Source organism: Perognathus longimembris, chromosome 9 (assembly GCF_023159225.1).
Source record: "Perognathus longimembris pacificus isolate PPM17 chromosome 9, ASM2315922v1, whole genome shotgun sequence".
Taxonomy (NCBI): Eukaryota; Metazoa; Chordata; class Mammalia; order Rodentia; family Heteromyidae; genus Perognathus; species Perognathus longimembris.
In genome coordinates, this window is record NC_063169.1 from 57,818,936 (window position 1) to 57,840,874 (window position 21,939).

The 21,939-nt window shown below is 43.1% G+C and overlaps 1 protein-coding gene across 7 annotated transcripts in view; it reads right to left on the reverse strand.

Moving 5' to 3' along the window:
- Window positions 1-472: 472 nt before the first annotated feature.
- The window catches only part of Hivep2 (HIVEP zinc finger 2), a 186,284-nt gene continuing 164,817 nt past the window's right edge, over window positions 473-21,939 (reverse strand). For all 7 annotated transcript variants that reach the window (XM_048354205.1, XM_048354206.1, XM_048354208.1 and 4 more), the window contains 6 exons: window positions 16,086-21,646; window positions 14,482-14,636; window positions 12,440-12,615; window positions 9,614-9,715; window positions 8,016-8,911; window positions 473-2,936 (listed from right to left, as the gene is read on the reverse strand). In XM_048354205.1, coding sequence (XP_048210162.1) covers window positions 2,109-2,936; window positions 8,016-8,911; window positions 9,614-9,715; window positions 12,440-12,615; window positions 14,482-14,636; window positions 16,086-21,254 — 7,326 coding nt within the window. In that variant the 5' untranslated portion in view covers window positions 21,255-21,646 and the 3' untranslated portion in view covers window positions 473-2,108. The remainder of the gene's footprint in view (window positions 2,937-8,015; window positions 8,912-9,613; window positions 9,716-12,439; window positions 12,616-14,481; window positions 14,637-16,085; window positions 21,647-21,939) is intronic.

Here is a 21,939-nt window from a genome sequence, read left to right on the forward strand (position 1 = left end):
TTTTTAACCTTTCATAAGCCTCTGCTTTTATTACTAAAAGGGATCTACTCTTTATCACAAAAGTCCTGTGATTTATTGATATTTTATGATGTATTTCATAACATACTAGGAATCTCAGCACAAATAAAGCGTTTCAGATGTGTCTCTGTGGTGAGAGGGAGGGAGAAGAGCTGTGGTAACTTGCTCCATTCCTTACTTCTCTTCAGATATAGTGCATACTGCCCAAGCTTAGATGTGGAGGGTTCCATTTCTAGGGTCAATAAGGTAGTGACCACCATCTCTTCTAACCAGATGGTCAATGGAAGCCAATAACCATCTTGCTGTTTGTTAAAACCTTTGTAACCAGCAGGCCTCAGGGTTGGAAGAGGCCAGCAAGAAAAAGTATGTACGGTGTCCTAGTAGCACCAAAATTCCTTCAGAAACGAAACTGGGATATTAAAACGTAAAATAACACATAAGAACTAGACACCTCAAGCATGTAACTGTATATTTATTTCTCTTTTTAAAGAACACTCCTTAATGTAATTCAGTATACAAACTTGGTTTCACAGAATTATAATCCACTATATAGCACAAAGATAACCCCGATTGTATGTGCGTGCACACATGCGTGCATGCGTGCACACATGTTGCTGTATCACTCCCTCTGCATTTCCCGACCTACAAAGAATCTTCCCATCTTTGACACACATCCAAAGCCATTCTGAAATGTTAAATACAAAAGGCATCATCTTTCCCAAAGTTCCTTTTCCATGAAAACTTCTCTTCTCCATTCCCCCTGAGACAGCCAGGAGCCTGACACTTTACCCCATTCAAAAGGGTAAGGGGACTTCTCCTAACGCTGGTGTTCACCCTGTTACCTTGCCGACAGGCTGGTGGGAAGCCTGGGGAGGGGGTCTCTGCCCCCTTCCTGCTTCCACACTCAGCCCTCAGAGTCCAAGCCCAACCCCTCCATGCATCCTTAGTTACAGTTGCCACCCTATGCTGCAAGAACCAAGGAGACTTCTAAACTCAGGTCTTCATGGGCAGCGCACGGCACTGCCTGCCAAGCCACCGGGCCGGCCGATAACCAAGCTCTACCTACCACAGTCCCATGTGCTCTGTCACTTTAATTTCTAAAGACACCCTAGCATAGGTCTGTGGCAACCTAGTGTCCAATTTAGTTACATAAAATTGTACCAGTGATGCACTTGTACATATTTACATGGGGCGGAATGTTTTCCCATATTTTAGATGAGTATATAGATCAACATGTTCACGTAAGACCAAATACTTTTAATATTATTTATAACTGATTTTTATAAAGCTTTGAAAAAACTCACAATAGCACATTGTTTACTTTAATGCTTTACGGTACTATCAGTTTAAAATCACAATCAGCACTTAAGTTATAGTCAATCCAGCAAACAAGAGACAAAAAAATTTACAAGAACTGACTGATACATCCTTTATCTTGTTTTGTAACTAATGCATAAGTGCAGAATAAGATACTCTAGTTTAAATATCTTGTTTACAATGTACATTTTTGTTCTAGTTACGCAACAGTAAATCCCATGCTTCACATAGAAAAGCAATCCACAACATTAAGAAAAAAATGTATAATTTATGAAACAAAGTAAATAAATATTAGTATTACAGAATCAGAGCTGTACATAAAAGCTGTTCAGTTTTTATCATATAAAAATATGTTTTAGTGCAACCTCACATATATATTGATGCTGTTTTGCTTTACATCATTTCGATCCAAGTGTCCAAAAAAGGAAAGAAATTACATTTATTACAAAGCAGATACACAAATTCTAAAATATGTACAAATTACTGCTAAAAAATGCTTATAAGAATATAAGCAAAGTAAAGAAAAGGCACAAACATCTGTACAATTTTAAAAGTACCAGACCCAATAGGTTAATTTCAAATTTTGTTTTGGTCAGGCTCATGATGACTTGTTAGTTTACCTAATTCTTCTGAAATAACAAAAGTATATATAAGAGCAAACTACCGTAACTTAGGACAGGCATGCTATAAACTTGATTAATCTCTATTCCTAGAAAACCAAAAACAAAAAGAGGGGAGCCATGTGGAAAATGGAAGTCTCCATGCATCTTCGATCAATGTGGCTGACTCTTCTCTGCTGAAGGCTCCTTGCTTTCGTCTGTGCTTAAAGGGAATTCCTTGCTCCTATGGAAGTCCGAGGGCTCCTCATCCACACAACTCTGATTGTAAAACGTGGAGGGAGCTACCGCAGTCTGGGATGTACCAAAGTTGTCCTTTTCAGCATCATGCAAGTCAGGGTGGGAGGCTGAGGTACCGGGCTGACCTGGCTCAGGCCCACTAAAGTGTCTAATGCTAACGTGTGCACTTTCCAAGGGGTTCTGGGGGGTCTCCGGCACCCGAGCTGGCTGGTCGGCCCCAAGTAGGGCTGCCTCTTCTGTGGCAATCCGGAGAGAGGCAATGGCTTTTGTACAAGTTTGGATATTTTCTTCCTGTTCCCTCTCGGTTGAATTGAGGCTGTCTTCTGAAGTGCTCTGTTTCATCAATAGTCGAGGAGAGGAGGGGGTGGTGGGCAGACCCGATGCCGACAGAACGTAAGGGGCTCGCTTCTCCCGCAGCCTAGAGAGAACATAGGGGTCCTTAAGGAAGGGCTCCCCTTGCCCTGCTCCTTTCTTCTCCTCGGAGCCCTCCACTGGCAGAGGCAATGTGGGTGGAGGATGTAAACCAGAAAGGGCCGGTGGCATGGAGTGGACCATTTGGATCCCACCAACTGGCACCATGGGGATAGGAGCTCGCACTTGTTGTTGAGAGTGAAGTGGAAGATGACTGAAGACATAGTCAGTAGGACCCTCAGGGAAAAGGCTGGAGCCTGGATGTTCATAAGCACCTTCTTGGTCTCCATAGAGACTGAAGTAAGGAACCTGAGGTAATCCTCTCCTTAAGATCTGTATGGGAAAACAGAGAGCACAAAATTCAGATTCAATGGTTCTTCCTGCCTAGTCAAGTGACTTCACTCTTGCTAACTCAACTCGCTAGCTAGGCAGGGTAGCTGTAGCAAGTTTGCATTTCTCAAAACAGAAGGGAGACAGGTCTCCTGCAGCTGCATCTTCTAATCCCTGAACCAGGGTGCCACTCTTGCTGTTTGCAAGCAGCAGGATAATAATGCACTCAGTGGGTTTGCCATCAGAGACACCTCCTAGGATGAATAGTCTTCATAAGATAAAGAGAAGAAAACAGTGGATAATCACTAGACCACCCCCACCCCAAATCTATCACCTATTTATTTCATGGGAAAGTTTTCCACAGAAAGGCTGACCAGTGATTATGAAGAGCCACAACGGTTCTTCCAGCACGCAAGACACTGATCTAAAGGAAGAAACTCCTACTCCAGGGATGTCCTTTGCAAAAGACAAGTTCATTCATCAAATCACACATCAAGCCCAGTTAAATCCTATTCCAGCAGTCTCTTCCTAGGCAGGCACTTTTTTTTTTTTTTTTTTTTTGGCCAGTCCTGGGCCTTGGACTCAGGGCCTGAGCACTGTCCCTGGCTTCTTCCCGCTCAAGGTTAGCACTCTGCCACTTGAGCCACAGCGCCGCTTCTGGCTGTTTTCTGTATATGTGGTGCTGGGGAATCGAACCTAGGGCCTCGTGTATCTGAGGCAGGCACTCTTGCCACTAGGCTATATCCCCAGCCCCAGCAGTCTCTTCCTAAGAAAACGGTCTGAGTAGTTTTTAACAGAACATTTGTATTCAGTTTGATAGCTGGAAAACTAAGATGACTGGGTCTTGATTTGTCTGTTGATCTTATTATTTTCATTTCAACATTTTCTTGGAATTCATGAATTAAGGATATTTCAGCATACCAGGCACTGGTGGCTCACACCTGTAATCCTAGCTACTTAGAAGGCTGAGATCTGAGGATCACAGTTCAAAGCCAGCCTAGGCAAGAAAGTCCATCTCCAATTAACCAGCAAAAAGCCGTATGTGGATCTGTGTCTCAAGTGGTAGAGCACTAGTCTTGAGCAGAAAATCTCAGGGACTTTGCCTAGGCCCTGAGTTCAAGCCCCAGTATGAGCAAATAAACAAACACAGTAGCTGGAGGTGTGGCTAGCAAGCACAAGCCCTGAGTTTAAACCCTAGTACTGAGGGGGGGGGGGGGGGAAGCTTAAAATCTGGAGCTAAAAGTGTTTATCTTTTTACTCTGGTCCTGAAAATGGGAAATTTATAGTCTACATATGTTTCTGAGCAGAAGTCAACTATATTATCAGATTAATGAGTTTTTAATTATATCTCATCTTATTTCCTATGACTCATTCTAGTAATTGGTTGCCATTTTAAAGGACTTCTACTCTTTGTTTGGTTTGAGAACTTAGATAAAAAGCTTCTCAACTATGGTAGTAATCTAGGAGAAGGACAAAACTGTTCTAATTCATTTCAAAGATGTTTCTTTCCTAAAATCCAAGCAAAACTCTATACCCTTAAGCATTCATCTAGCTTTATTTAGATTGCAGTCCGGCTCAGGAACTATAAATTATGCATTATCTCTATTACTGTGTGCCATGCTTGGCATTTACTCTGCTCTGGGCTTCACTGTATTCAAACTGAAGGGGGAAAAAAAGAGATTTATTCTGGAAATGCATATGAAATGGTATTATCACCAGGATGTCATAAGCTAGGGAAGGTGTGAATTTTGAGTGTATTAGGAAGAATCAATTAAATGTCTCATACACACAAAATCTTTCTCATATTTGCTCTGGTTCAGAAAAGGGCATTTCTCTATCACACTCCCTTAGAGCAGGAGAACTATCATGCACATGATAACAATCTTTGAAGGAGATGAAGTGAATTTTCTCTTAATCACATTTAGGATAGATTTCAAGTTTAAAGAAATTCTGCATGGCCATTTTGTCCATTTTACTTCTGGTGTCATTTCAAGGCATCCATTGCATACACCTCATCAAAAAGTAGATCTGGGGACAGGGGAGGGGTGAAAGCCAATGGGAAACATGTGCCATTACAGGAAATCACTTGAGATCCTTGAACCTGGGTTGCAAATGGAGTGCCGAATTGTCTTCTAAAACCAGAATACATTTCCTATGTCCTAAAGCTATTCATCTTTTCAACAGTGCATCAGTAAGGGAGCTTTGGAAGCACGAGTAGAAAAAGAAGGCTTCCTGGGGGGCAGCCAGGAGCAGGACAGTACAGCATGAAAAGGTCAGGGGAAGGGTGACTGATCTATGTTTAGTCATTGGGGGGGCACTGTCAAGCAGATGAGTCCTTATCTTGAAATCAGCCCTATCCTGGGAGTGCTAGCAGTAAAGACAGTCAGCTCTCAGCATTCACTGCAGAGGAATGGCTAATTCAGAGACAGACATGTACACAGCCCCATCTCATGCGCTGCCACACTTTTATAAACTGTGGCCAAGGGCTGAAGCGACTTGTCCACGATCACGCAGACAACTGCCCCCCTGCTCAGGGGAAAGCCAAACTTGTCGTTTTTTTTTTAATGGAAAAGAAAATAAAAGATAAGTCTAGATTTATTCTATTTATGAAAATGGAAATGTGTTTGTTTGCTTAAAGACAAGACTAGAAACTCTGTTACTCTAGCCATATCCTTGAGACATACACAGTACCTCTTCAAAAATCATCACCTAGCCACGGAAGCAACAAGTGGCTCATTCCTGTAATGTTAGCCACTCAATCTCAGTATCATGGTTCAAAGCCAGCCCAGAAAGGAAAGTTTGTGAGATTCTTACCTCCAATCATAGCCAAAAAGCCAGAAGCTGAGCTGTGGCTCAAGTTGTAGAAAGCTAGCTTCAAGTGGAAAAGCTAAGGAACAGTGTCTAGATACTAGGTTCAAGCCCCAGTACTTACATTAAAAAAAAAAAACCACCAAATGAACATTCTTAATGTTTAATTCTAGTTATTTATCTTGAAATAAGAACGAATCCAAAGGTATTGGGCAGAAATGATAGTGTGGTAGGAAACCCAGTGACACACATTGTCTCTATACCTGCACCCTGGGTTCTGTGTCCAGACTAAGCTAGAAAAATCCATTTATCACACTGGGCTCTAAGGTCTCTACACACTAGAATCACCACCCTGTGAATTCTCCATCAGTGATAAAAAAGACAAAACACTGTTATCAGGAATCCTCAAAAAGGAATACTGGTAGTATTATTCCACTTGGGTTTGGTCATAGCATAACATCTTCATATGACATCGTCATCAGGAGAAATAGCTCTTGGGGCATTGTCAAGTCTATTTTTCTGACCACAGGCACATGTCTGTTGCGCCCTGTCCTCAAAATGGCATGAGAAAGTATCATCTGGGAACTGCTTGAAATCAAAATGCCTACATTTCTCAGATCTATTCTATCATATCACAAGAACAAAGTAACGGGTGATAGATCCTCTAAAGAGAATGAAACTGAGCAAGAGACTAAAGACTTCATCAATGGTAAAGTCTAAGATGTCTAGTAAATATAGAGCTGAGCTGATACTTTAAAACAGCAACAAAATGGAACCCAACGGCAAAGTAAAAAAAAAAATACTGGTGCAAACTCAGCAACTAATAAAACCAATCTCTTTTGGACAGCAAGACAAATTCCTTACGTCTGCTCTTTCAATTGCTTTGCCTAATGTGATTTTGGGTTATCATTTTTACAACAGTGTGCTTGTACTCGTAGCATTGTTTTTATGATGTAGTTGCACAGGCGAGTCCCGATCCACTGGGCCAATGCTAGGATGAGAGGTGCGGGGAGAACGGGGTGAGGCTGTGCTGATGTACCTGTGTTTTTATGAGGAAAAGGAGTTGACACTCATAGCAGCTCTGCTATCAGGAAACAAGGGATTTATGGCTCTCTATTCACGCTGCAGTGGCAAAGACAGCAGAAGATCACACCTTTCAACTTTTCCAGGACACGAAATCCAACAGAAGCGTTCTTTCTTTTAGGTTACTGATTTCTTTTTACATTTGTGAATAAGATATGACTGGATTGGTGCTCATGTCTCTGTAGGATCTGCACTATCCAGATGGTACCAGGCTTGAGAAAAGAAGAGACTGGGGTAGGGACTGGGGTGGGGGCCGTCAGAAGGGAGCAGGAAACCTTCCTAAAGTTTATAATGACAGCCTGAGCTTATGAAGGTGATGGGAGGTGAGGGGAGTGGCTACCAAGACATATATAGGATTGAGCTAGGATCTACCTATGCTTATTATGGCTGGGAAGGATACTGCTAAAGAACCCAGGGTATGAAGAGTTCAAGAAGGAACAAAGGCCAGCAGGAAACCAAAAACCAGGTGTAAAGCAAACAAATTCCTAAGATCTCACACACTCTGCCTGTGCTAAGTGCCTGCCTTACTTTTGCAAATCCTCCATCATCAACAAAGGCACCGTGCTAGTCTACCAAGTCATAGCAAAAGAGGGGCTTTTCTATGGATTTGCATTAAACCTTTGGCTTCCACATAACCCACGACCATCTGCTGTCATCTCAGTTTATAATGAAGATGCGTACTAGAAATCTTGGAATCCTGTCCTGGCTTTCTGTCAGCAAGAGTACCAGTTTCACATGTCCTTTCACTCACACCAAAAACATTTATTTTACATTTTAATTTTAAATACAGTGAGTGCATTTTTTACCAAGGCATTTTGGAATCCTCTCCCGGAGAAGAGTACGTGTCAGCGATACCTAATGCCCTGTGTCTCTGCAACCAGGCATTCAAGTGGTTCCATCTTTGTTAGTCACATAAAGCCTGTGTCTATAATTAGTTAAGCTGCAAAGGCCTCACCTGTTCCAAGTGGAAGCTTGGACTACCACTCTGCAGCAGGGCTACTCTGGGAGTAATGCCACAGCTGTGTTACTGACAACAGCATGCAATAGAAATGTCTTCCTACTATTTTCAGCCAGCAAGTTCACTCCTCCCCTTGAGAAAGCCCTAGGTATAGTGCATGCCATAGCAGTGTGTTATCAAGAGGCTCCAGGGAGCCTCAGCTTACACAGAAAGGGAGAGTGAGGTATACTTACAGGAGGCCCCAATACAATTGGTTCTGCTTGCAAATACTGCCCCATGGATAATGGCGGGTTGTGGTATAAAGCCCTTCTGGGAGACGGTGCTCGTATGGTGGTCATGTATCTTCTCTCTCTTCTGGGAGAGAGGTCTCTTCTCGCGGTGATGTCTTTCCCGGGAGACATTGGCCTCCTGGGAGACAAATGCCTTCTTGGGGAAGCATCTCTTTGGGACATCTCTCTCCTCAAGGCAGCTTCCTTTCTCGGGGATAGATGTCTCATGGGCGACAGCTCTCGTCGAGGTGATAGATGTCTTCGAGGTGACAAATCTCCTTTGGGTATCAGATACCTCTTTGGCGAATTATCTCGGCAGGGAGAAGAATCATATCCAGGTGAGGAATGGCGGCTTGAGGGGGAGAAGTCCCTCGGGGAAGAGCTGGGCTCTGAAGATAGCATGCCTTCCTCATCCATGACGCTGGGGATGTCCAACCTGTCTTTGTCTGGTTCTGAATCTGTACTTTTGCTCTGGAACAACCTCTGGTATTCTGTCATCTGAGTATCTTCACACGAGTCGCTGGGCGTCATGAGCTGAGTAACCTGAATACTTGGCAAAGTCACCAAATAGCTGATCAAGGAAGAATGCCCCAGGGAAGTGTCAGAAGGAACGCCATGGGGCACAGTGCCAACGTTTACAGGCAAGGAGGAGAATCTAGGAGGCTGAGGACTGGTGCTTCTCGATCTTGTTTTTGGTGTCAAGTCTCCCTGGTCATCGAAGTCATCATCATCTTCATCATCGTCATCATTATCATCTCCGTCTTCACCATCTGACTCCTCAGCATCTGAGAACTGATGGTCAGCTGAAATGCTGGACATACTATGCTTCTCAGATGCTTTGTGCAAATCTTCCATAGTTTCTGAAACAATTGTACAAGGTAAGACAGAGCAAGACCCCCAAATCTTTCCTTCCCTTCCAGCCACCCAGGCACAGTTACACCTGTGATGGCAGATAGTTCTCATGGGGCACACGCATTAGTTCTAATGCTTCCATATATCGATTTGGATTCATCCTTGCTCTATAAGGACTCCAGAGGAAGACCTAAATATCACTTTACCCATAGAAAAGCCCTAACCAGTGGATATTGCTTTACTCATTTACTTATTTGGTGGTACAACAGTTTGCTTTGTGCCAGCTAGGAAGGCACTCTACCACTTGAGCCATAAGCCAGATGTTCTGGATCTTATTTTAGATAAGATCTTGCTTTATGCCTATGCCAGCCTGGATCTAGTATAGTCCTCCTATTTATGATCCTCCTATTTATGCTTCCTTCACAGCTGGAATAATGACTGCCTACCATGCCCACCTTTCATTGGTTGGGATGGGGTGTCTTTTGTACTTTTTGCCTGGCTGGCCTTAAACTATGATCCTGATTTGCCTCCTGAGTAGCTAGGATTGTAAGTGTGAGCCACTGCACATGCTTCCAATTGGCTTTTTATATCACGTTTGTAATCAAATGAAATGCTATTCGTTTTTAAAAAATAGCTACATTTATTTCTCCACTGTGCCACAAAGCTCCCCACACATGGCAAAGAGGAAAGGGAGCTCGAAGATGACAAACCTGCTTCCTCAGTTTCCGTATCGTCCACCGATGTCATCGACACTCCCAACTCCAGGCATTTCTTCATGTGTGCTTTAGATTTCATATGTTTTGTTAGGTTTCCTAGAAAACACAATGAGAAAAGAGAGAAAGGGATTGGTTATCAAATGGTGACGATGGCAAATCCAAGACTCAAATGAACAAATTCGGAAGAACATAGATGTGTTTATATCTATTACACCTGGATTAAAATGGAAGGCAAAGAGCCCATTTCTAAATCTTGAGTTTTCTTTCTCACATTAGAGCTATAGAAACCTACAGTCACATAATTTCAAAAGTAGTGAGACAGGTGATCTTAGGCCTCCCTGTCCCCAAAGTCCTTAATACCTGCCCCAAAGGTCAGACTCCCAGAACTGCGCTTGAACAAATCGACATGGGCTGGGACACACACCTCAGAGAAATTTCAGAAAGAAATAATCTTATTGTGCTCAATGAATCCTGGACCGTCTGACACTGTTCATATAAAAATTTATCTCTAAGGATCCTCACTGGACAGAAGAAAAATGACACCAACTAATATGAGAGCCAACCTTGTAAATGAATTGAAAGATCCACACAAATACTGAACTAACTACTTACAGGGAGTATTATTTCTGTCATTTGCATTTACATGTTGGGAATACGGACTCTAACTTACAATAGCCATTTCTAAAATTTCTGAAACAGCAATTTTACCTTTTTATTTACCTTGAGACTTTATTATTCTAAGAACAAGAGAAGGGCTTCAGGACAAATACATTATAAGAATGATGATATACATAGTTGTATGTATCCTTATGTGTATATATTATCTATACTCATATTTATAGGTCTGTGGATATACCTTTTTGGTGTCTGGAATATTAGAAATTTTGAAAACACTAGTATAATCATCCTTATTTGAGATCTATAGAAGCAGTAAAGGAGAAGAAAAGAGAGAAGAGAAAAGGAAACTGAACAAAAGAAGAGGAGGAGGAGGAGGAGGACAAAAAAGAGGAAGAGAAAAAGAAGAAAGTGAAGAAAGATATTTTACTGGCCTTATGATTCTGACACACACACACACACACACACACACACACACACACACACACAGAGTCTCATAGAGAAAAATCTCAGGATAAATGATTTCTTGCTAAAACTCCAGGATAATGTATTAGACCCATGTTTAATTTGATTTTCTAAAAATGTATCACTTCTTCATCTGGTTTTTATAGAACTATATCCCCTGCAAACTCATATGCACAGGGAAAGTGTCATTTATTATTACTGTGAATTTGCCCTGCGTTCTAAAATAAAGGTTTTTATTTTCTTATCTCCTAGGGAACCTCTCAGAAAACATATAAAAGGCATGATTGTGCAAAGTGGAAGGTATTTAAAGGATCTTATGCAAACACTTCTTACTTTTATTTTTGCTTCAATGGAGGCATCCCTTTCATATAAATGCCTTTCAATAAAGAAATAACAACTATGTGGAAAGGCTATATGTTTACACTTCTGTCATATCAACACAAAAAGTTAGGATGTGGAGCTATAAAACAATATACACTTTTCTACTGTGTTATTTTAGCTGGCATTTACCTGCCTTCATGGTATTATGTCAGATTACTTGATATTCAAATTTAAAGTTAAGGCATTGGAAATGGTGAGAGGCTGGAGAGAGATGTCCACAGAATGCATTAGGTCTGATGGAAAATACATTTTTCTATACAAAATTCAAACAGCCTTGAGTGCACTACTACAGAACATCAGACTTAGTGACAAGTTTTTATGCTAGAACTGTAAATGAAGCAACTTTTGAGTAAAATATTTTTGAATGAATCAGCCAGTTAAAAAACAGACCTTAAAATATGAGAATGATAAAATGTCATTTCTAGGTATGCCTAATTCTCTAAGATTAACAGTTGTGGCCTTAGAGTAAGAAATTGTCTCTGTGTTGATAAATACTCAGGATGGAAGCTATCTGATTTCTATGCATAATTAATGCAACTGTGAATGGACGGCAGGGCCCACCTGGGAGTCTGTGTATCTCTCCATTATTTATAAGTTTGAAACTGACCATGAGCACACGAATTCTTCCCAACTGCTGCCCCGTTTTACTACTGCTCTGTATGCACTGTCTTCCTGCAGTCTCAATACCAATGCAAATATTACCTAGACCACATTAACATTTCCAACATGAAGTAATGGCTATCCAGGCAAATTCTTAGCCACTTCCTTTGGAGACAACTAGCCTAGCTCTACAGAGATAGCTCTTAATTAGTCATAAAAGGAGCCTTGCAGTCTCACATAACATCCTTTGATCACCACTGACATGAGGGAGGGGGGAAAAACATTTCATGGAGTCACATTTACACAAACAAAATTATCTTACTGCTTGCTTTATGTTTTTTAAGTACTTGGGTTTGAACAAAGGGCGTCATGCTCCTTCTGCAAGTGCTCCATTACTTGAACCATGTCCTTAATTCCTCTTGCTATTACTTACCTTTCAAGTAGGGCCTTGTGATTTTTGCTTTGATTGGCCTGGGATCTTAATCTTTCTACCTGTGCCTCTCATATAGCTGGAATTACAGGCAAGAATCACTGTGCCTAACTTTGAGGTAAAATTCCCTAATGTTTTTTTCCCCCCTGAACTCATGAGGAGCCATGATCTTCCTATCTCTGCCTCTGAAGCAGCTTGGATTACAATTTAAGTCAATACCTGGTCAAAACCATCTTACCTTTGATTAAAGTAAGTGACAAAGTAATATTCAGAATCCTAAATAGTCACAGAAAAAGTATTTTTTCCTCTCAAAAAAAGCATACTTGTACCTTTCGTTTTGAAGGCGAAGTTACATAACTTGCATACATAAGGCCGGACATCTGTATGAGTGCGTATGTGTTTTTTCAGCATGCTTGGTTTCTTACAGCGAATCCCACATTCTTCACAAATATACTTTCCTCGTCCGCGTCCTCTCACATATACATAATCTTCATTGGATTTATACCTATTTTGAAAAGAACCAATCCAGTATGTTTTAAATACTATTACCAGGTTGCATGGCCTGGGAATCTTTTCTGAACAATTATTCAACTTTCCTTTCATAAAATGTATACAGTAAATGCCAAGAAAAATTAGATTGTCAGTTGATTACTACAAGCAAAATGCAATTCCACATGCAATTGACAGTGCTATTAAGTGTAAATTTATAATCCTCAAGCATATATGCTTTAGTGGGCATACACATGCCCAAAGAGTTACAGATCTGGGCTTTCCTACTCTTTGATACCACTTAGCCTTCAATCAAGGGACAGCCCAAAAGGATATCAACGTATTGCAATCATCATGCTTTATGCATCGTTTGTGAACATTACATCATCTAAAATGTACATGTACAGACCCCCTCAACATTTGCTAAGATAAATATAACTGGTAACAGAGTTCCTTCATTTCTGCTTCTACTCTATTTTTACAATCCTGGCATGCAAGTGCTTCAGAAATTCCTCATTTCACACAGGCTGCGCTCATCCCACCAACTGTTGTCTACAGATTTGAGCTGCTCTCCGGGGATCATGAGTCTGTACCAATGTGGAGTCTACATTTCAACTGGCTTCTTGAAGGTAGTGTTGCATAATGAAAACTGGAGGTTCTATTTTTAATTTTAAAAAATCTACATTTTCCCACAAGAACTTCATAGAGAGGCTTGAAAGGCTATCTAAGGTCAACTAGTCCAATCAAAGCAGATAGATGAGGAAAAGATTAGCTCTTTCCCTTTGACAATCAAGAGAAGACACCTACCCAGAGCTCTAATATTCCATTTTGGTTACAATACAGTAATGCATGATGTATCATAAAGTGAAGTGGAGGCTTACAGAATAATTAGTTCAATGAGTAGCCTTATTTCTTAAATCACAGCTAGAAGTACAAGTATAATTATAAGTATGATGTCACTTTGGAAGTTTTTCCATTCTGGGGGTTCTCCTCATAATTTCTAACGGCAAACTATCATTCAAGACACCTCCGTTACTGTGGATTTACTTAAGAGAACCAGATTTGCATATTTCCCACCCATTAACAGCAAGGAAACCAAGCTCAACTTCAATCATCCGATCACTGAAAGGATTCATAAGAGAAAAAAGCCATTTATACATTTAAATTCCAATTCTGCTATGGATGCTATGCAATCCGAACACTTATCTACTTTATGGCCAGCATTAACCCAAGTGATAGTTAACTAGAATCAAATATATGAATTCATTAATTTTGCCTGGCTGCCTTGTTTAATTTTACACTTTCGACAAGAAATTCCATGAAATAGAACAAAATCTAAAAATTCAAAATGCCTTTCACCATTCAGTTTCCCTACACTGACATTGCTTAAAGGGCATAGAATAAAATAACTTTACAGAAAGCCAGTTTTCTTCAGGAAGGGCTTATTCCTAGCTTACTGCAGCCCCTCATTGTGGATGAGAAGGCTGAATCTTCAATGCCTCTGTTTAACTTCTTGCCAGAATAAAACAATGTAAAATGGTGTATAAAATTTAGCTGCACATTAGAAAAACTCTGTACAAAAAATATTTACAATAAGCGGTTCTGAAGACCTACACATGTGGATTTTGAAAGAAAAATTAAAAGATTTATTTAACTAAATGATTAAACTTATCAAAAGAGAAACAGAAAAGAAAAGAAAACAAAAGGAGAAGGGGAGAGGAAGGAAATCAGGTTCTACCACCAGCCAAACTTAGAAATGTGACTGGAAAAGGAAGACACTTAAGTAGGCAATCTTTTTTTTTTTTTTTTGTTTTTGTTTTTGTTTTTCCATATAGAAGTTCAGGACTTTGCCTTACAACTGGACATTTCCACTGGCACTTACCCTCCTTCAAAAATTTTAATTCGGATTGGCTCAGTTTGTTTAGATCCAATATCTTTATCTCCATGAAGATCTCCTTTCCCTCTTTCCTTTAAGATATTCCCCACTAATTTCCTTTCCAGTTTGCTGCCAAATATAAAGGATGCATCGGGTTTCATCTGCAGGACAAAAAAAGAGAGAGGAACTTCACATGCTTTCTCCAAGACACAGGAACCTACCCAACCCAGTCATCTGTTGTCTCAAAAATTAGCTTAAAAACCATGCCAAAAGCCTGGCTGCCTAAGACATGGGACACTACTAATAAAATGAGAGAAAAATGATGACTTTCACCCAGTCATTCAGTATTTGTTAAATATATATACACAGGTACTCATTAGCATTTACCCTGTGCAACTATAAAGAGACTTCAAGACCCTCTGCTTTGAAGTAGCAACCAAGACAATCTGCAATCTATATTAAAGAAGCAGTCTCAAAAATTGGAGGGAAAGTAATAACTGATAGAAATTTAAAAATTTAAATCCTAGCTGGGCATGGATGGCTCACAAGGCTGAGATTGGAGGGTCTTTTTTGGAAGCCAGCTTGGCAGACAAATCAGAGTCTCCAATTACCCAGCAAAGAGCCAGAAAGCATGGCTTGAGTGATAGAGCACTAGCTTTGAACAAAAGGCCAAGCAAGAGTGCAAGGCCCTGAGTAAAAGCCCGAGTACAGGCACACATTAAATTAAAAAGTTAACTTCTATATTTGCTTCATTTTTAATTTGCCATGAATTCCAGTATGTTCCTTATTAAGTTTTTTGTAATTTTCTATGTAAAGAAGTAACTGTCATACAGAAATAAATTTGTTAACATTTTGGAAAAGTTGATTTTGAAAGAGAAAATACCTGGAATAAAAATCTTCGTGAAAAATTCTGTCAGTGACCATCAGGCCTTAGACACTGGCCAATTACACATCTGTCAGCCTTCACCCCTCCTTCCCGATCTGGTCTTCCATGTCTGGATGCCCTGCCCTGTTTTATGTCTCCATTTTGCAATTCTCTGAACTCCTCTCCTTTCCCTGTCACTGACATCACTCATGGGAGAACAACCCACGGGGATTCATCTCAATGGGAGAACATCATGGCACTTGGTAAAGGAGTTATTTTATTTCTTGCCCCAGAATCCTCTGAACTAAAGACAGCCACCCACTTCTCCATCTCAGAGTAAGGCTTTTGTTCCTCAGTGCTCTCCTAATTCTGATCTTCTACTTTTTAAAAAATTAATTAATTTTAGTGTAGCTACCAGGGCCTGATCTATGAGTTTCAGGCTCTTACTCTCTTGGCTTTCTTGCTCAATTGGTGCTTCACCACATGGGCCATGCTGTCAGGCTGGCTTTTTGATGGTTCATTGACAATGGAGATGCATGGTCTTTTCTGCCCAGGATCTGAACAACTATCCTCCGGGTCTTAGCTTCCCAAATAAGTAGGTAGAATTAAACTCGTGAGCCCTCCATGCACAGATCCCAATTAGAGTCTTAATTTCATCAGGATATTTTAGGCCATCTTTCCGTCACTATCTAGTCTGCTCAGAATTACACTCATTACACCAGAGCCTTCAGAAATAGTGTGTTACCTGCGCAAACTGTTTCCAAGCACTGGATGATGTAAGCTTGCCAGTTCCTGGCCGGTGCATAGCAGCCAAGGTGTAGATTTCTGCTGTGATTTTCTGCTTGGACCGCAGAAGAGCCAGTGTAGTCTTGGTGTTCAATCCTGATGGGTTGGGGTTACAAGAACTAATGCACCATGAAGCATAAACCGAAGATTTGAAGGTGGCCTGTTGGACAAAATTGGGTTTTGTATAATTCAAGAAGCACCAACTCACAGTAGTTGTTGTCCGCAGACTGGGGAACTGGAGAATCTGCTGGAAATCTGCCACATCTGTGAAGAGAAGTGTGGAGTTTGCCACATTCCCGCCAGGGCCAGAAGCCACGTGGACCAACATGCCAACGGGCATTTTCTGGCCCTTCCCTTCTTCTTCTTGCTGACTGTCTCCTATTGGCAGTGAAGAACTCTGAGGACTCAGGCTCATGTCTGATGCTGTCTCGTCAATATCTAATTCATCTGAGGACTCTTTGCTTTCTGAATGCCCACTGGACTTCTGCCCAGAAGGGGGCGCTCTGGAACCAGAAAGCATCTCCCTGCTGGGAGGGAATGGCTCCCTGGATGGCCCACTGGCAGATGGATGGTCTTGAGATGAGGAAGGTGACAGGGAGGAGAAGGAAGATGACCTTGACTGCAAGCCATCCTTTGGCTCAGAGGCACACCCTTGTCGAACAAGCTGGGGTTTCTGGGGGCGGGAGAGGCCCTTCTTGATGTCTGAGTTAGTGAGCTCCACCGCACTGAGCTCCTCAACTATCTGTCCGTACATCTTCTCTTCTTTGACCCGTTTTTGCTGCTTTGTTTCCATGAAGAGCTCCAAGCTACTGGCTGGAGACAGCATCCGCTTGCTACCGCCAAGAGAGGCAGCACTGTCCGAGGTGGAAGGTAAACATAAGGGGATGGAGGAATCTAAGCCTAGGGGTAGGGTCTGAGGTACTTTCCAAAGGGGGTATTTTTCCAAGCCTGCATGCTGCCCCAGCACCTGGGCGATGTTAAATCCTATCCCTTGCATGGCCGCATTAGTTACCAGTGTCCTTTGGGTCATATTCTCATCAACTTTGCATATGACAATTGCAGGGCTGTTCTGCCCCAGTATCTGGGAAATGCTTGTGTACATGACACTTCCGTAGGAGGGAACGTGTGTCTGGATGCGAACAGGCACCACCGTTCCTGGAAGGGACTGCAAAGGCCCAGCATTGGCCGAGACAAAATCTTCTTGAAGAAGTTGCTCGGGAGCCTCAGTGGATTTACTGCTGGGTTCTGACGGAAACTTTGGAGGAAGGTTCTTTGAATGTAGCCCTGATGTTCCTGAATAACCCGGGTAGGGTTGCTCTTTTGTGTGCCCATAATCTGCAGATTTCTTTCCGGTGTGTTCCGCAATGTGCTCTAAGGGATAGCCAGAATGTATTTCTGCCTGGAAAGAAGGCTTGCTGTAGCTCTTCTGAGGATGTTGGGTAAAGGAAGGAGGGAAATGAGCCTGCCACCAGGGGGGCTGCTGTGTTGGTAAATGAACCATACAGACAGTAGGATACTGGAACTGAAACAGAGTGCTCTGGATTGGAGAAAATGGAATCGTCTCTTGATGTGCAAATAAATGTGGCGGTTCCGCTAAGTGCTTACTTGTCATGTAGGAGGTTGGCTGTATCAAGGGGTTTCTCGAAGTGTCCTGGCTGTCCATGTGCATGATCTGTGGCTGGGCCAGGTGGAGTGGCGCTGAGCTGAGCTGAGCACAAGGACCCACCACCTGCTTGCCCGGGTCATCCGCAGGAAGAGGTGGGAGCATGGAGGACGGGCCGTGGAGCCATGTGGCCCTGAGACCTGCGTGCAGCTGTTCCATCTGTTCTTGCTTGACACCAGGGTCCATGCCAGCTTCACCTTGTGCAATTTCTGGAGAGCCACTGAAGGAAGCCTGCCGCACCAGAAAGCATTTCTTCCTCTCCCTGGAGGGGGACAACGTGGAGGTGGATGCTCCAGCCACAGGGGCATGGGAAAGATTCCCATAGTCAAATGATTTGCTCCGAATTTCCGGGACTTCTGTTGGGTGAGGACAAGGCATCTGCTCCGAGGAACATCGTCGCATTTCTTTTTGGTGGTGATGGCCCGGAACCGACAACGAGTAGGACCCAGCAGGGACAGTCAGAAACTCTGAATGCTTTCCAAACTCATCCGGCTTAGGAGGTGCGGCAAGCTTAACGGTTTCCTCTCTCTCAAAAGACATTGAAAAGCTGGAGCTGTGGGACAAATTGCTTTCTTGACTGGGGCTGCGGGAGAGGCCGGTGCCTGTGGACTCGAAGCTCGACTCCCCGGAGGAGTGTTCCATATCTGCCAATCGCAAGCGCTTCTTTTTGGGTGGCAACTTCTCAGCAGGGAGCTGGGAAAGGGTCTCACTTCTCTGGGGCCACTGGAATTCCTCCACAGGCTTTTCTGGCTCTTTACTCTGCACTTCCTTTTCCTTTTCTGGTTTATCAGGCTCCTCTGTGACACGGATCTCAGGGACCTGAATGTTGTGCTGGCGAACCAACCGGGGCTGTACATGATAGGATTGCTGTTGCTGTTGTACTTGCGGGGACGGGGAGGGCTTCCCCCCACTTTCTGTGCTGTCCCCGGAGTGAGCCCACTCGGGGCTCACTGGGGCTTCTGAAATTTCACTGTCACCCATCTCGGAAGGGGAAGGGGCTTTATCTTGTGTCCCGGCCACCAGTTCGGCTGACTCCGACCTTTCAAAGGAATTGGGTCGGCTCAGCGAGTTTGTGTGCTGAATCACAGAAATCACATTTCCAGGAGGTTTCCTGCCCAGGTCTGACATCTTGTCAGAATCGGTGGCCGATGACTCTTCTGACCCGAGAGATGGGCTTCCAGATTGCAGTGGAGGTCGGCCGTGGTCAAAGCGCTCAAAATGTCCATGCGAGGGGTTCTCGTGTCCAGCCATGACAAAGCCACTCCTTCCTCCCTCTGGCATCTGAAGTTTGGGGTCGTAATCGGCAGCCATCAGGCCCACGGGGGTGCTCACGACACTGCTGCAAATCATAGGCGTGTCCTCCTCATCTCCCACACTCTTCTCTTTCCGCCTCTTCCTGTTCTCACATGGAGTCCCAAACATGGTCGGCACCCCCTGCAATGGCACAGAGGGATCCATAAAATATTCTCCTCCGTGTTTTAAAGAACTTAAGCAGGAAATCTCCCTGTAGCTTTGCTTCGGTGTGTCCGAGTCATCCCACTTCTTGTAGGGCTTCCGGCAGACATCATAGTCATAGCCAACCAATTTCTTTTCCTTCAAGGATGAGCCACTGAGACTCTTGGACATCCTGCCAGGGTGCTCGACCTCCATGTGCCCCTCCTGTACTGATGGCAATTCAAATGCTGCTTGTCTTCTGAGCATGCGCTGTGGGGGTATACCCACTGTGCCTGGATAGAACACATCATCAGACCCAGTCATTCTTTCATCAAATGAGTGACTTCCTCTCAGTGAAGGCGGGACACTTAAATTAGTTGCTGAAGAAGTTGGCATTGAGTTGCTTCTAATCAGCGGGGAAGAATCTACAGGAGCTTCTAAGAGCATTGGGTTGCTGCCTGGGAAATTTGTGGGATAAAGTTTTCCTTCATTCCTGACAGATGATGGAATCGTCTGGGGTTGCCTGGACTCACTGTTGAACTTCGTGGACTTCAGCAGGCTTGTTTGACTGGGGTCCACTTCTCCCTTGCCAGAGATGAGCTGTGAAATGGAGTCTTCGAACATCTTGACATCTAACCTGGTGTTTACATGAGGTAATGGTTCCATGATGCCTTTCCTCCCCATGGTGACGCGTTCCTGACCTGTGGGTGTAACACTGAGTGTATTTCTTGGACTAAGCCGACAGTATTTCCCGAAGATGATTTCTTCATAAGACTTTGCATTTGTGTTGGGAGGGCTTATTTGCTGCTCTGCACTTTCTGAGCGAGAAAAGTAACCAGAATCAGTGCTTCCCTTGCTGTGCGGGCTCAGAAGGTTGAGAGATGGCTCAGAATCTTGCCCTCTTTTCTCTGACAGTCTTAGTGCAAGTTTCTGCTTCACGGTGTGAGAGTCATCGGCCTTCGTATTTAAAGACGGATTTGGTAGCATGTCAGAGCTAATATACTGAGAGCTTTCATTAGGGAGTGGGATCCCACTTTTGGGGATAATCAAAATCGGTACCTTCATTGGACCTCCCAACGATTCTTCCAAAGACCCATGGTAGCCACCACGGCTGGCAATATCCAACGGGATGGGTGGGCCAGGGCTCATTTTATCTGAAGTCTCAGCAAATAAAGAGCTTTCCTCATCTGTGTCTGTACTCTGTTCACCATCTGAATGGATTTCTGCTTCTACATCAATAAAACCCGCCTCCAAGTCCAACTTAGATACAGCTGACTCTGTGAAAGGTACCAATCCCGCCTTAATCGCATGGGCATGCGACTTCCTGTGCTTGTACAGATTGCTTTTTGTCTTGAAGGAGAAACCACAGGGTATACATGGGTATGGCCGCTCACCAGTATGGGACCTGATGTGTTTTTTCAGAACACTTGGTTTGGCACACGCCCTGCTGCAGTAAGGGCAAATGTATTTGCCAGGCTTTTTGGGTTTGTGCTCTTTCTTGTGAGCATCTTCTGCTTGTTCAATACTTTTCTGGGAGTATTGGCTGTAAGCAGGGTTCAGACTGGAAATCTTTTTTCGGGGATAACCACCACTGTGGCCGTGGAGAGGAAAAGGATATAAGTCCTCGGAGGCAACTGATGGCAAAGGGCCAGGGAAAAGCCACGGAGGGCTTTCGAGGCTCTGGTGTGGCTTGTTACTGTGCATGATCCCCTGTGGCAATGAGGGCTGAGGGAACGAGAGTGAGTGTTGGCATGAGTAAGGACTCGGACGGTGCGGTGGGTATTGCTTCTCGGTGACTTGCTGCAGCACGTCTCCAGGTGAGGCCAGCTTTCCTGAACCAAATAGTTGTGGTGATGCTGTGTTTCCAATTTGCTCAGGATCGAGCTGTGGTTGCCTCTGTCCTTCTTGACTGCCGAAAGTGCTCATCTTAATAACAGCAGATTGTTCCTGTCTCCATCTACCTGGTGCTTTATCAGTTTCTCCAGACCTTGAGGTAGCTTTTTGTCCTAGAGCTGTATCCCCAGTGTCCATTTTCGTATGCAAAGGTCTTAAGTGCTAATTTGTCTGAAAGCCGAGCAGACTGATGGAGTGTCTCCAAGGCTGTGCTTTTTAAAGCTTAGTGGCTTCCATGTTCCAGGGAGTCTGCAAACTTGCTGATCGCTGCTTCTCTTTAGAATCTTCCTCAACCACACACTGTAGTCAATGGGCATTAGATGGGAATGTCCTTGGACCAGGCTATAACACAGTTCTCTCCATCATAGAAATGTCCATCTGAAAGCTAAGTGCACATCTACCAAGATTTCTTATGGCATTTGATTATATTCAACTAAGATGCAATTGGGATGACAAATAGTCTAAGAGAAATTTTGCCCATCAACTACAGCAAAGCTCAACTGCCAGTTTCACTAAGGTAAAAGGACGACCTGAAAGAAAAGAAGACAGATTGTCATAACATTTATCAAACAAGACACCACAACCAATCCTCAATAACCAGTCTGAACTTGGGTAAGTTAAAAATGTTTTTCATTCCAAGGAACTAATTTTTATACTGGCTGGATTAATTACTCCACAATTAAAGAGTACTGATTTCAAACTTGGAATTATGCCATTAGCATTCATCTCTTTCATGTTTGAGGTATGGTCATCCTTTTATAAATACCTTTTAATTTTACTTAGAGAACTACTTGGGGCCTAGGAGTGTTGCTCAGTGTAAAAC